This window comes from Antennarius striatus, chromosome 7 (assembly GCF_040054535.1).
Source record: "Antennarius striatus isolate MH-2024 chromosome 7, ASM4005453v1, whole genome shotgun sequence".
NCBI classification, from domain to species: Eukaryota; Metazoa; Chordata; class Actinopteri; order Lophiiformes; family Antennariidae; genus Antennarius; species Antennarius striatus.
Window position 1 is genome coordinate 5360687 of NC_090782.1, and position 15780 is coordinate 5376466.

The 15780-nt window shown below is 42.0% G+C and overlaps 1 protein-coding gene across 7 annotated transcripts in view; it reads left to right on the top strand.

The window, feature by feature from the left end:
* Positions 1–15300, top strand: part of lnx1 (ligand of numb-protein X 1) — a 32406-nt gene extending 17106 nt beyond the window's left edge. For 3 of the 7 annotated variants that reach the window (XM_068320380.1, XM_068320379.1, XM_068320382.1), the window contains 9 exons: positions 2191–2444; positions 5054–5209; positions 7028–7236; positions 7323–7751; positions 9483–9617; positions 11905–12082; positions 13043–13289; positions 13977–14135; positions 14253–15300. In XM_068320380.1, coding sequence (XP_068176481.1) covers positions 2191–2444; positions 5054–5209; positions 7028–7236; positions 7323–7751; positions 9483–9617; positions 11905–12082; positions 13043–13289; positions 13977–14135; positions 14253–14388 — 1903 coding nt within the window. In that variant the 3' untranslated portion in view covers positions 14389–15300. Of the gene's footprint in view, positions 1–2190; positions 2445–5053; positions 5210–7027; positions 7237–7322; positions 7752–9482; positions 9618–11904; positions 13290–13976; positions 14136–14252 lie in introns of those variants that run through there. The other 4 variants (XM_068320381.1, XM_068320383.1, XM_068320386.1 and 1 more) reach the window with 3 other exon arrangements.
* The last annotated feature ends 480 nt before the right edge of the window (positions 15301–15780 follow it).

Sequence of the window (15780 nt, forward strand, 5' to 3'; positions counted from 1 at the left end):
GAATGTTGTCTAAGGCATCAATTCCAGTTAGTCAGCGTGAATCAGTCCTTTACATGCATGTGTGTGTGTACCCACATGGAAATATTAGATTTTATCACAGCTGCTGCAAGTTTTATAACACAAAGGACAATTAAAGCTGAGGTCTTCAATGTTTTTTGGTTTGTTTTTGTCCCTGTAAGACAGAGTGAGGAAATATTTTCATGACTGTGGTTCTAGAGATTTACTACAGTAATGTTTTGGGCTAAATGCTAACAATTTGGTAACATGCTCACAATGGTAATGCTAAAGTCATCAGGTTCAGGATGATGCTTTTAAACAGATTGTAATTAGCAATTGCTAGAAAAACATCTTAACATATTAACTGAGGTTAAAGCCAGAGGAAAGTTAAACATGCAATATACAGGGTATGAGCACTAAGACACACGTAACTATCATGAGATTTGGGATCGTTTTTGGAAGACAGTTTTTTTTTAATGCTGCACGCTGCTTGAATTCTTCCAATTAATAGTGAGTGATGTGAAGAAGGCTTCCACTCCCTTCAGGCTGCAGCTCTGCCTTCTCCTCTGCTGTCGATTGAAATATTGCTCCACGCGACCACTTCACCCGGTTAAGTAATATGTTACCGAATGGACATGCTTGATGGCATTTTATTTCCTGGCTGAATGAGCCACAATAATTCACCTTGGCACTGCCCACACACAGGTAAACACATGCGCCCACATGCACGAAAGCAGTGTTACATGTCACAGGAGAGATCAATAGGTACTTCAGCTTTGTTTAATGCTGTATCTAAGTCTCGTGGCTACAATTTAGACGTAGAACCTGCTTCAGGATGAAATCATTTCCCCTGTGACATATAGACAGAGTGCACAACTTATCCTGACAGGTTTGTTATTGAGACAAAATAGTGCTTCTGGTGATGTGGAGCTTCAAGGAGGGCAAAATCTTCCCTGGGCTCCAAAGCCTCCCCCAGCACACAGTCTTGTTTCTTCTGTGACTCAACAGCGATGACCACCATTTCACCTTGCTTCTCCTTAACCCATTTGACTTAACATTCTGCATGTAATTTCCAGCAATACCCAATCCATGTGTGTGTGGGGGGGGGTTGGGTTTCAGGTCTCAATTTTGTCAGCTTCTGTTGAGGTGTAGTCTGGGTTTGATCCAGCTCATTAAAACCCAGTTAATGTTTGTGCTGATGGCTCCAGAGAGACAAGCCAATGTTATTTCAGCCTCTGGTGAAGCGTCAGCTCAAAGAGTTTACGGCTTACAGATGGAGGGAGTTCTCCAGCAGCCCCTCTCTGTAGAGATGTCTTTAATTCACAAACATTCCCATTTCAATAATGTCAGTGTCAAAAGTCTTTTATGGCGTGTAGCATAATATCTTGGTGAAATTGTACTCTAGTGTGTGTGTGTGTGTGTGTGTGTGTGTGTGTGTGAGAGAGAGAGAGAGAGAGAGAGAGAGAGAGAGAGAAACCGTAAATGTGCTGTGACGTTGCTGGCAGGGAGGAGACAGCTAGAATTAGATTTGTTTTGAGAAAAACAACATTGAGGTATTCTGTTTTATATTCGAGTGTTGTGACAGTTACCCACCCCGCTCTCCAACGCGTGTTTTCCTTTGTATTCAATCATCTGTCAGGGATGCTCGCACTCACAGCCGCAGACAACTCATCCTACATGTGATGAAAGACACTGTCACAAAGACGGTGTGCAGGCAACAGCAAAGGGTACTTTTCCTCTGTGAGAATAAACATGACATTTCTGGTACATTCCCAAAGAGACGCGGCGTACTGTACGTCCTGATCAAGAGCACCATGAACTATATTCTGCCTCGATTGTTCTTGTGGTTCATTGTACAGGCTGTGTGGCATTTCGGAGCTGCTGCTCGAGTGTTGCGGTCAGATAAGCAGTTTTTGTGTGAGGCTGTCCCAAAGCAGTGGTTGGAGGTCAGTGTGTAAAGAGCCTTGGACTGGGGGAGATGCTAAAATTTGCTCACATACGACCTTTTCATTTCCTATTAACATGAATTTGTCGAATCTGACTATTCTCTACCAAGTCATAATGCGTCTTGCGGAGTTAAAGCATCTTTTGTTTGAGCCTCTGTGTCATCATTTCACCAACATGTCCTGTTTCAGATCTATCGAAACGACTGTAATCTCACTATGATCCTGACTTTTTGACTCTTCCATGCAGGTGTAAAGGGGCCTCTCACTATGGGCTCTCAGCAGACAGGAAGCGACGCTCGCAAGAAGGGGAATGCACTGACAGCACATCAGAACTCACCATCGCCACACTGCCAAACGATGGCCCAAACTCTGCTGCTGTGGCCCTGCTGTCGGAGGAGTCCGGCCTGGTCAACCCTGCCTTCGACCCGAGCATGGAGGAAAACAGTCAGTCAGGCAGCACAACTAGCCTGGCCGCCCGTAGCAGCACCAAGAAGAGTGAGTGTGAGTGGGCGAACGGTTTGTGAGCGTGTGTGGTTACGTTACGTTCCTGCTGTGACCAGTGGGAGATAGCTAGAGGGAGTGTTTGCAATTGTGTCAGATCGAAAATCAATAAACAGTAGATAGTGCTTTCTAGTCACAGTTACATCGTCTCCAATTGAGGCTAGATGCCTGTGAACAGTGTTCCAAATACAGTTACACCTGTACAAGTAGATTGTACTGTATATCCAACCCCAAATGCAGTCTTTGTTCTGCCTAATAGTCTCTGATAGAAATCCTATCAGCCAATTAGCTCCGCTGCCTTGTTTTTTTTTCACCAATCCATAAAATCTCTCTTTGAGTGGAGAAGCAGAGAGCACAAGTCTGTGAGAGGGCAGGTACATTATGCAGTAAAGGAGAATTGGAAGCAGAGGTGGGCTAAATATAGCTGATTTAGCGTGTGCTCACACCCGATGACGTGAACACGCCTCTCACTCCATTTCTCCCACCTGTGAAACTAGGAAACAGTCACGAGTGTTCCTCCCCGCCCCTCCATCCCCTTTGCCTCCACCCTCCCCTTACCCTAAAATGAGTACACACAGGCGGTGGGGACGCCACATGACGCTGCACCAGCACTTTAGGCCCCGCCGGCCGAGCACCCACTACCACAAATGCCGCTACTGCTGAACAAGCTGTCAGCTTCAGAGGCGGCTGGCGCTTTTAAAGAATAATGTGGCTGTCAGGAGCCCTTGCATCTCTGGGAGCCTGCAGAGGGAAGGGAGGGGTGCTGCAGAGGAACGCTGCCCGTTGCAGCCGGGCTGGAGCTGCTGCCTCCCTGCTGCAGCCTCCCATCACCCCGTCTTTAGTTACAGTTACATCACTGCTAGAAGTTATGCAACTATACTCAGTATAGGTGGGGTTTGTTAATTAAAGAGCTTCCGGTTGACAGCAGCTCCCCAACCACAAAACTGACAACAGTTCAGGTAGCTGAAAGGAACGCAACAAAGTTCTCTGGCACAACTTTTGCTGCAGCATTCACTGTACTCTGAAGAAGGTTCTGTTTACTTCCATACATACTGTATGCATCCATAAGGTTTTGTGAATAACAAATGCTTTTCAATTAATTCTGTAAATACTGTATCTGTCAATATTAATATGAAATTCAGTATTATTTCAATCATTGACATTTAAATTTATTAAATTATTTGGCTTATCCTTCATAAATGAATTAGTTCCAGAGGTCTCTACGTTTTATAGGTAAACGCCATAAATTTATTTAAATTCAGACCGGGATGAAACTGACAGCAGTAAAGCAAAACTTTTAGCATGGGTAAATCCTTTATTGTGTGGATGATACATGTCAAAGATCCACTCATTAACAAAACACTCAATGAGACTAGAGGTCAAACACTCTACAGGATGCTTTGGATAGATCTTTTTAATCTTTTTGTTTGTCTGGAGTGAGGAGTGCAGCAATAGCTGTCATCTTAGAGGAAACTGTTGGACTCCAATCTATTTTCTCTCAGACGAGACACAGATCATTTCTTTGGATAATCCAAGGTGTCTCAACCAGCCAGACACGAACTGGTTGTAGACTGTCAAGATCTTGGTTGCGCAAAACTCTCCTCACAGGAAAGCACTTAGGTTAATAACTTAAGTAATTAATGATGCCATCATAAACAATCCAGAGATACAAAATTGTGTCTGCTGACCTTTCTCTTTTCTCCTCCTTGGAGGGTTTGTGGCCTGAACTTAATTTTTCATGATATTTTGCTTTCACAGTTGGCTCTACTGCAGATATATAATTTAAAAAGTTTTGTTGACCTCAGCAATTGTGGTTAGGGTGTGGGAATCATGGGAATCATAGGGTGTGGGAATCATGGGATCATATATATATATATATATATATATATATATATATATATATATATATATATATATATACACAATTTTAAAGATGTTAAAATTTCTTTTTTTTAAAAAAGGTGATGTGCTGGTCAAAGTCATTTTCTATATATCCAACAATGGGGTAATAGTAGCCAGTTCTGAACTAAAGAACCTCTTAGATAAGGGTAAACCATCATTAAAGAAGCTTTAAGGTAGTTCCATTGACTCTTTTTAGTTATTCTTGGTCCATAATCTGCATCAGTATCCAAATCCACCTCAAAATGTAAAATAAATGTTTTTTAAAAATTGTGATACACAAAATTTGTAAAGAATCATCATAAACATTTTGAAAAAATGCAAAATGGACAAACAAGCAAATTCATCACAAAAACCCCATCAGCTTTTGTTGGCAGAGGTAGTGATGGTTATTCTTCGATGCCTACACCGATGCTGGGAACAGATTAAATATTCATGGCCTACCACTGGAGACAGTCAGGACTCCAAAATGTTGTTTTCCAGTGTTATAAAGAATTTTGCTCTGTAACATCTGTAAGCCAAGACAGTGACGGTATTATTGATGCTGGATCATAGGATTCCTTCATCTTCTCTCCATATGGTCACACAGATCAGAAATACACATCGAGGACTCTGATTGGCTGTGAAGAGTCAGATCCAAACATGCCCGGGCAAGTTCTGGGTGAGGAAATCTATAAAAGTGCTTCTCTTCTCCCCTTTCTGCTCCACAGTCAGAAACTTTGACCGATCTTCAGTGAGGAGCCGCTCCTTCAGAAGGTTGAACCGGGCGTTCAGTGTCCTGCGGAGAACTAAGAGTGGCACCGCAGTGAGCAATGAGGCATCTGAGGAGAGAGACAACGTCAGGAATTCCAGTGTCCCACAGGAAGGTATGGCTCAGGGCCCAACATTTTGTCTTTTCTTTTTGTTTCTGTTTCTTCTATTGAAATGCTCAATTTTTGCCCCTAGTACTTTGGCACTTTTTGGATCCCTGAAGAATACGTTGTGTTTATTTCTAAATGTGTGTGCTTTCAATGTTCCCTCAGCTGTTTGAGGACGGTGACATGGCTGAGAGCCAACAGTGCAACAATAGCATATGTTTGGTGAATTATTCATTCGTAGATTGCATAAGTCCACTGTTGCATCACCAGAGACAGATCAGAGGGGTTAGTGGTAGCCTGAGGCACTTTGCACAGGAGTGTGATAGGGGAGGTCACTGGAGACAAGGCTGCTGACGTCTTTCCTCCCATCACCTCTTCTCCCTCTCTCCCTCTCTGTCATTCACTTCAATCCTCCCCCTTCCAACACAGCCAGGGTCAACAGGCTTGCACGACTCTACAGAGTAGTCTAAAAGGAGACTGTTCTTGACATGGTTGATCCAGAAGATGTTACGTAATGATGAAAGTATGCTCTGCAATTCAATGAAAGATCACCAGACCACTGCTCATGATGGTTAAGTGGACGGGAAAAATATCAACCACGAGAGAACAAAAATGAATGTGGTGTTGCATAAGAATGAAGAAGGATGACAGTTTATCAAAGCTACATTATTCTTCAATGCCTTCACCGATCCTGAGAACAGATTAAATATTCATGGCCTACCACTGGAGACAGACAAAGATTGATGATGAGGACGGAAGAGTAAAGTAAAGGAGGAATCATAAAGAGCAGATGGAGGGATGAGAGGATGCCGAAAATTGACAATGGAGTAAACAAAGGCAAGAGAATCGATGAATGAAAGAGGGCAGAGGATGAATGGATGCGTGATAAAGAGAAAGCACGCACAATAGCAGCTGGTACTTGGATGTGATCTCCACCCTGGAAGTAATCTGCTGTGATAACCACAAAATATTGACTTTGGAATAAAAGAAATGTAGCGTGAGATGAATGGAAGACCAAGGCTACAGACAAAGAGATGGAGGGAGGCAACTCACAGAGGAGAGGACATGTCTCTTAACCAAAGAACAGCCATGAGGAATGCATCTTCTCTGTGTTTCATGGGCCATGGCTGTTAGCCAAAAGAATTGTAAAAGGTCTCTACCCACCTCCACATGGGTCCAGTACATGATGTGTCATTCTAGTGGTGGAATTCACCAGTGGGTACAGAGGGAAGGGAGCTTGCACAACTGAATGCGATAAAATTAGTAGACAACTACACATACTGTATATCAGTAATATTGGATATCAGTGGACTATAAGTAGTGAATCATGTGAGTCATGGAAGAATCTAACTGGATAATGATTAATAAGGTAGGAACAAACCAAGTAAAATAAAAATGTAAATGAAGGAGTCTGAATTGATATATTTGTATCAACATTTGAAACATTGGGTCCATTTTGGATTCTGCCTGTGAAACTAGGACATTGCAACCGTTGTGTAAACAACTGTGTAAAATCTTTCTCAAAATTTGAAATTGAGGGTTTTCCCAAGCATACTTGCCACAGATGCATAATGACTAATGATAAAAACATTGAGTAGGATGACCAGCCAAGTCAATTTCCCTCTTGGCTTGTACAAGTTTGTTTTGGTAACCTGGGGGAGTAGAGACAGCTGGATCCACTGCTGAACCTCTCCAACATGCACTCATTTGTTCTCCCTATCTTTGTCCTTCTGACTCTTTTTATTGGCTGTTTGTCCATTTTTTTTCCTGTTCATTAAAATTCCAAACAAAACACCTTTTCTGTCCCACTTTTTTTTTTTTTTGTAGTTCTGGCTCTGCCTCAGCTGCATCACCTGATCCCTGATGGTGAAATTACCAGTATTAAGATCACACGAGTGGATCCTGCAGAACCACTGGCCATCAGTGTCGTCGGAGGCAATGAGACCCCTTTGGTTCGTGTCCTCATCCAGGACATCTACAGAGAAGGGGTCATTGCTCGAGATGGACGCTTGCTGCCTGGAGACATGATCTTGAAGGTACCACTGTCAAATCTTCTTCACAAATGTGTAACATATGGGATAAACATGTGAAGAACTAAATCGCATCTCTTTTGCCAATTTAGGTAAATGGCATCGACATCAGCAATGTACCGCATTGCTACGCCGTGGCAACCCTTAAACAGCCCTGCCAACTCCTCCGGCTAACTGTGCTCAGAGAGCAGCGCCATCGCTACCGCTCACATTGGCATGGCCACCCACATGGCCATGGGCACAGCCACGATGTTCCCGTTGGCCACCCATCTCACGGCCTACCCCCCCTTCCTTTTAGGGATGATAGCGTCCATGTGGTATTGAATAAAACCACTCCAGATGAACAGCTGGGCATTAAGCTAGTGAGGCGACCAGATGAGCATGGAGTCTATATTTTTCACCTGCTGGAGGGTGGCCTGGCAGCACGTGATGGACAATTGTGTGTCGGTGACCGTGTGCTGGCCATCAACGGGCATGATCTTCGTTATGGAGCACCGGAACATGCAGCTCTACTTATCCAGGTCAGTCATTAGATCGTTTCTTTAAATGTATTGATTTAAATAAGTGAGAAGCTCTTAGCTTTTTACAGGAAGTTCATAGTAAAGAAAATCAAATGAGTCTGAGTGTTGTTACAGACCATAGACATTGTGTTCTGGTCTGCCGGGTCCCTGAGGTATTAAAGATAATTGTGGTGATTCAGGCTAATTGTGTTGTGCTGTACTGTTGCGTCTGCGCTCACTTCAGTTAATAGTATTTAATTGTGGTGATTCCCTGATGCACCAGGCCATGCGGGTGCCTCTGTTTCCTGGTTGATGCCAGTCAATAGTGGTGTGTTTGTGGTTAATTATGGTTAATTACAGTGTGTGGTGGCTGAATATGTAGAGTGTCTGGGCCCAGAGTTCCTGTTGAGCAGTCTGACTGGCTCTTTTGGGTCTCTGCGGAACCAAAATGGCCTCTCAAAGCAGGCACTTTCTGTCAGAGATTAAAAACTGGAAGGGAATAAATTAAATTAGTCCAATTACGGTAATAATGGGCTGGACTGGCTAATTCAGGAGTCAGCTCAGAGACCGGGAAATCTCTGAGGAATGACAGGAGAGGGAAGCAGCCATCCAGTCTGTGTCTCTGTTGGGTCACTTAAATATGAATGTGTGAATGAGTGAATCTGGACTGGCAGCTCAAAAGGTTTAGTGTCTCGTGAAACATTCAGAGGAAAACATGTGATAGGAAAGTTGTTTTATGCTCATGTGATTGGGCCACTTTATCATGTAAAGAGGTTCAGTGGTAATTTATAGTATCACAATATGAAATAAGCATCCTCGAGAGAATCATTCAAGATCAAGGAGATCAAGGAGATTATCACCATTTAATGTAGACGTGTGGACAAATAGACCAAACGAAAAGAACAACACTTTCAACATTGACAATTTATAATATACTAAAGAGTCTGAGAATCTGGAGAAATGTTTACACCAAAGCACAAAAGCCAGCACTGATTTTTTTGTGACCTTCAGCGCCTCAGGCAGCGCTGTTTTCTGAAAACAGAAAGCACATCCTGGACTTGGGAACATGTTAGAAAACCAAGCCATATACGAACAACATCAGAAACATCACAAACTTCTCCGGACCTTAGCTCATCTGAGACAGACTGGCAAATTTTATAAAAAACTTCTTTTTTTTTTGTCTCCATCTGATGCAATGAAGATGACTGGTTGTGAATTTGTGATGTTCACAGCAGTAGAAATATGAAACAGAATACTTCAAAGAAGTGTTCTGTCTGTAGCAACCTGAATTCACCTAACAACAAATCTAATGCTCATAATCAACACATTACTTTTTTGGTTTAAAATATTCTCAAAACCAAAAATGTAAAAACAACAACTCACCATTTTACAGTTGATTATGTGCCAAACTACTGGTATTTCTTTCTTTTTTGGAGTTTCTGCTTGCCTGACATCTTGATGTTTTTGTCTACATCATTTAATTTGTTTCATTAATACAGTGTATTAATTAGATTTCATTTGATATCTAATTATTTGATATTAGATATCTGTTGCCATTTGGATAAAACCAGGGTTGTTATCTCCACGTCTTTAGTCTTAAGATGATCTAAGTTGTTATTAGCTCTAGCCTTAACTTACCTCACAAACAGGAGGTTATTAGTGTTCTTAATCTTTTTTTTTAATATTGTCTATTTCTTTAGTATGATTTCTAACTAATATCTAAACTTTGCATTGCTTCTTCATATACCCTAGGCAAGTGAGGAGGGTGTCCACTTCATTGTGTCGCGTCAGATCTGTCTACCTGCACCTGACATCTTACAAGAAGCCCCGTGGGGCATGGATGGACCCCCACCTTATTCTCCTGTGGATATAGAACAAACACTACTGGTGAGACACACAAACCTTCCACCTGAGAAAAGAACAGTGCGAGTACACAGAGATGTGCTTTGTTCCGCCATGTCTCTTCCCCATGATAAATATTCCCTTTCAGGTGCAAATGATCCATGGAGGTATTATTCTACTACCGAAGATGAGCATGTCATTTGAGCAGCACAGCAGGCAGCCTTCCTATAAAAGACTGGTCGCATCCACATCCACTGTCTTTTCTCATTTTACAACATAGAAAACAGCAACTTTTCCCCCTCAGGATTGATTTGTTTTCCATTGAAAGAGTTAGTCTAGGTTCCTGTGTTTAGAACTCATTTCTAATTTCTTCTAATAATTCTTTTCCTTTTCCATTTTCTCACTTCTTGTATAGTCAGTTTTTGAAATAGAAAGCATGGCTTCAAAATTGATAACAAGTCAGTGTAAAAGGTCACCATGGATCACCATCCATAAATAGTGAATTGTTTAACCTTTTAAGCAATATATGTTGTGAAGTAAGTTTTAAGTAAAGTAGGTAGTAGTAGGTATATTTTGACAAACAGAATATTAGATTTGAATGCAGCTGTCTAAGTTTAATGAAAAAGACGCCGTGGCTTTGTCCCAAAATCAGCACCTCTAAAGATCATTAAATTACAGTTAATAAATTGGAAGTCGCTGTTCCTGGCAACAAGCCCCCAAAAAACATGTTTTTTCTTTGGTAGTGGTTGATAGCTTCTCTAGTCATTACACACACGAGACATATTCTTCTATAGCTCGGCAATTGATAATTACGTACAAATTATAATTTTTGTTATCCCTGAAAAGGAGGTGCTATTATTATTATTATTATTATTATTATTATTATTATTATTATTATTATTATTATTATTATTGTTGTTGTTGTTGTGCTGGTGCAGTGGTATTCTCATTCTTATTTGTGATCAGCCTGACGTTGTGGATACTGTGAGCTTTCCCTCCTAGTATCCACAACATCAATCTGATCTATAAAAAGGAGCCTTCCAACTAAAACAGTTCCAGTGATAGGCTTTAGTCATTTCAAACGTCTAGAGTACACACCTCCAAGAAATGCGGCTTTCTGTTTTACTCCCTGTGTTTAATAAAACAAAAGAAACAAGAACTCAGACAATCTGGTGGTGTCAAGAATTGTAAAACATCACTCGGTACGTTTCATACGATACAAGCTCTTTGATCTCGGCTGGAATAAAATCACACACACACACACACACACACACACACACACACACACACACACACACACACACACACTCATTTTGTCCTGACAGGATTTAACAAAAGGGCTAATTAATTTCATGTATTTATTTTTACTTATAATACTTGACTTATTGATCTGGTATTGTTTTCACATTGTTGTATACCAGTCTGTATACAAGTCAAGGTAATATGTATCATTACACACACACTGTGTACACAAGCGACAGTTAATTTGCAGGTAGGCCGCAAGTGCAGGCTGTGCTCATACAACTATAGTCAGTGTCATGCCCAAGGGTCAGTCATGTGACCAGTCATGTGATCCCCTCCTGTGAAGGCTTCAGAGATGTGTGAATGCAGCAGATTAGCAGAGCAACACCAGCTACATTGACCTCAGCGTGTGCATGTGTTATTCATCACTGCTCTACTCTCCCACAACCGAGACACACACACACACACACACACACACACACACACACACACACACACACACACACACACACACACACACACACACACACACTATTAACAAAATCTCAGGGACTTTTTCTCCACATACTGTCACATTCAACAACCCAAATTGTGTGTCACAGTATCCCTGAATAAATCAGTTCCTCCACATCCAACTTGGACACAAATGATAGAAAGTACTTCAGCTGCTTCAGGGTCCTCATTAACAGCAGCCATATATTATACAAGTGATGGCAGTAATGCCATTCATTAATTAGTATCTGTATGTCATTGTTGTCATTTCTCAGCATGGATTGCATTCATAAGGATTCAACTACCATCAATGCGGTATAACAATCTCCTTGTTCTTTATTAATATGCAAATATATCCACAACCCAATTAGTTTATGAATTCTACAGAGGGTCCTCTGGGTGTAGCAATTATGCTCATATCATGTTTGCTCTTTGTTTTTTTTGTTTTTTTTTTATTTATTAGAATGTGGATACACACACACACACACACACATATCTTCTACATTCACATACAAAAAAAAAGCCAAAGCTGTCCTTTTGCTGTGAGAACGCCATCTTTAATTTAATGCATCTTCACTCTTCCCTGTCTTGCATGAAGGATTCTTGTCAAAAGCCTGCCTGCTATGAGAAGACAGTCACCCTGACTAAGGAGCCGTACGACTCTCTGGGCATGACGGTGGCCGGCGGCATGTCGAGCCGAGGGTGGGACCTGCCCATTTATGTCACAAACGTGGATGCTGATGGAGTGGTGGGACAGGAGGGTTCCATCCGCAAAGGTAACAATGAAACCCCCCAGAGCTGTCCTTCAGTGAGGTCCTTACCTTCACACTCAATCTTACAATTACCAGATTCCTTCTCACCTATATCATTACAAGGAAAGTAATGAATGAGGCTCAAAGCTGTGGCAGACAGATTCCCGCGGACGTGTCTGGATGATGAATAGTTTGAGTAGTACAGATGGAGGACTTGATGAACACTTAAAACTCATGTTTCATTATGAAGTTCATTCATCCAACAGCGAAACAGTGCTGCTGTCGCCACCGTGGTTCAGTGCTCCACAAATTGGCTCTAACACACTTAAGCATACAGACGAACAAACATTAGCGCAAAAGCACGGGACTTATTGTGGTTCAGAAAAGAATTTGTGGAGTACTTAATTATTTTGTTATATGAAGTCATTCAACTCTGAAATAAAGCAAAATATGGAGCTGCACACAAATAGCTGGATGTAATAGGAGTAGTTCATAGCCTGTAGCGCTGTTTAAGACAGGGTGAGTTTATCACTGCGACTGCACATCAGCGCATCCATCTTATGAGATGAACATATTAGGACTGCTATTAAACTCAATCGCCCTGCCTGCCATAGCGATAGCATGACAACACAAGTAAATGAAATCTGTCCTATTTGAACACATTACTGAATTCATGTGGGTCACAACAGCAGCAGGTGCCTCTGTTTGTGCGACTATAAAACACATTTGGATATTGTAATAGACCATTTTATTTGCATTTGCATGGCAGACACATGCTCTGTTTTCCTTTGCACCGTATTCATTACCAGGAGGCTTTCTGAAATACCCACAGTGCTTTGCTCCCTCCCTTTTGACTCGTAGCAGGAAAGGTTTTTGAATATTAACTAGGCAGAAGATGAATCCCTGAACCAGGAGGTCATTTCAGAATCAGGCCAGCAGACGCAGACAGAGGATGAGCGGTGCTGTCGTCTTCTTACCCCGCAGGTGACATCTTGCTAAACGTGAACGGGGTGGACTTGACGGGGGTGACACGGGGCGAAGCTGTGACCAACTTAAAGAACACCTCCTCTCCCGTCGTGCTCAAGGTCTTAGAGATGCGTCCTCCGGAAGAAGGTCTTCAAGAGTACGCATTGCCGCCCTGTCTCACATCTTCACCCACAGACAGCACCAAGAGTCCACAGCCAAATGATGACTATTCCCCACTGTGGGTGTCATGGCTGCAGCTGCCCAGGTAACATCCCTTGGTTTTTTAGTCCGTCTGCGTTTTTTGTTTTTTTTTCACTTTTTCCATCCTTCCCTTTTCCAAACTCATAATTTGCATCCGTCACCCAGGTCCCTGTGACCTCTGCCAACTGGTGCCAAATGAAATTTTGACAGAGCCAGCTGGGGAAGAGTGCTCATTATACTTTCAAACTAACTTTTCAGCTTAAATATTCACAGCCATTATATCAATAGAACGTCTGAGAGTGAAAACCCTCGCTAGGACTGTAACATATGAATTTATCTTCCTGAAAGGTGCCGTCAGGAAGACGGCGGTGTGCTGGCAGCAATAAACAGCTTCTGCTGCTGCTGACAGTGAAATAATAAAATGTTTCTCTTCAAACAATGAAATTGTATTGAGTCAGAACCAAGTAGTGACTCACGATGGCAATGCAGTCTACACCAGTTGTGCAACTAAAAGGATTTGATTCTAATTTTACCTCAACCCAGGGCAAGTCTTAATGAAACCGAGCAGAAGTCTCATTGTTTCTTGATTAAAAGGAGGGAAAAACTCCCTCTTATAAAACCGGCTACGCTTTTGTTGTCTGAGTGACTTCACTGATCAATCCACCGCATACGTACTCAGCATGGATTCACAATCTATATGAAGATGCAGTTGAGAGATTAGTGTTTTTAATCTCTCCCTTGAATCATCCAGGCATCTCTACTGCTGCAAAGATATTGTACTGAGGCGGAGCACATCCGGCAGCCTGGGCTTCAGCATCGTGGGGGGTCAGGAGGAGGTCAACTGCAATCAATCTTTTTTTATCCGATCCATTGTCGAGGGGACGCCAGCCTACAACGATGGCAGAATCAGGTATGCGGCAAATCCAAATTCAGCACATCTATGTGCAAAAAGACTTCTATTTTACCGTAGGTTGTTTTTCTAGTTTACATCAATTGATTAATTTATCCATACCTGTCTTCTCTATAGGTGTGGGGACATCTTGCTTGAGGTCAATGGGAAGAGTACATGGGGCATGACCCACACGGCATTGGTGCGTTTTCTGAAGGAGCTCCGAGGCAGAATCACCCTGACCATCGTGTCCTGGCCCGGCAGCCTGATGTAGAGGTTCTCCACGCCATCCAGTGCTGCTTCACCAACACAACGACCAAGGAATGTGGATAGCAAGAGCTTTAGACCGGCTGACCACCCTAAACATGCTGTGCAGAAGATGCTTACGATAGTGCTGTTGCTATACGGATATTTCCCTTCTGATGGACAGCTGGGACTTTGCCAGGAGTTTGGAGGAAAACACGAGAGTGGATCGTTACCAGTAACTACTGACTCGCCGCACCGAGAACACTGAACTGTGAGGATCCAGGACTGAGCTACTTGGTGTTAGGAATTATCAGTTGAGAGGAAATGGGTGCTATCAGGAACAGCACCCAGTTTGTTGGGCGGGTAGACTAAAAAGAGAAATGACACATTGCCAATTTCAGTAGTTAACATATTAGGACATGCGTTGGTGGACTCGCATTTCTTTACTGTAAATGTTGGGTGTCTAAAGAAAAATACTGTACTGATCCAAGCACTTGTAATACATTTCTTTTGTTTGTTTGTGGTATGGCCTTTAATTGTAGGCTCCATTCTGTTTGTACTGACAGTGGTGGTCATCTCCATCTGTTGACACGTCGATTACACTTTGCCAAGTAAGTAGTCTGTGTTGAGGTTTTTTTTTTTCCCTTCTATTTCAGATGCTATGGCTAATTTGTCAAATCACTCACAATTTTAAAAAAAAAACATTTAAAAAGATTAAAGGATCAGCGTGTTCATAACATGTTAAAAATATTTAATAAGGTGACATTGTGGAGGCCTTACTAATTTTCTTACTTTTAAGAAGAAAAAAAAATGGCTTGTTTCTGTGTATCAGTGGATGGTCTGGGGCTCATCTGCTGTGGTTCTGTCTGTCACGCTTTGACCTGTGTAGTTTATTTGACGGTACATTTGGTTAAATGATCAATAAAGTCATTTGAAAAGTGACCTGTGTGAGAAGAGTCATATTTTTGCACTGTATCGCAGAGTAACAACTGAACAAATGCAACCTTAATAGCTTAGGCAGCATAAATAAAAATGATATTTCTTCCATAAAGGATCCGATTAAACTCACTTTATTTGGTGAAACATGTAAAATGGCACTAGGCAATTGTTATTAAACAGATCAGGGAACTGAAAGTCAGCCAGATTGTAAAGTCCTCTCTGAATTAGCAGAGAACATCTCGTCTCCTTGTCCTTCCTTTTCTTTTGGCCGCTTTGTGCTCGTGTGTCCTCTGACTGTCTCTCCTCACCAACGCTCCTCCTCCTCCTGCTGCTGTTGAGGACATAAATAATAATGAAGCAATATATCTGTCATCTATATATTTTTTATTTGGAATATGTGAGTGTATGTTGGTGAGACCTGCATGATTTTGACATTCTTGTTGTTTGTCTGTGTGCCTCTACTCCCTGTGCTTTTCTTTCT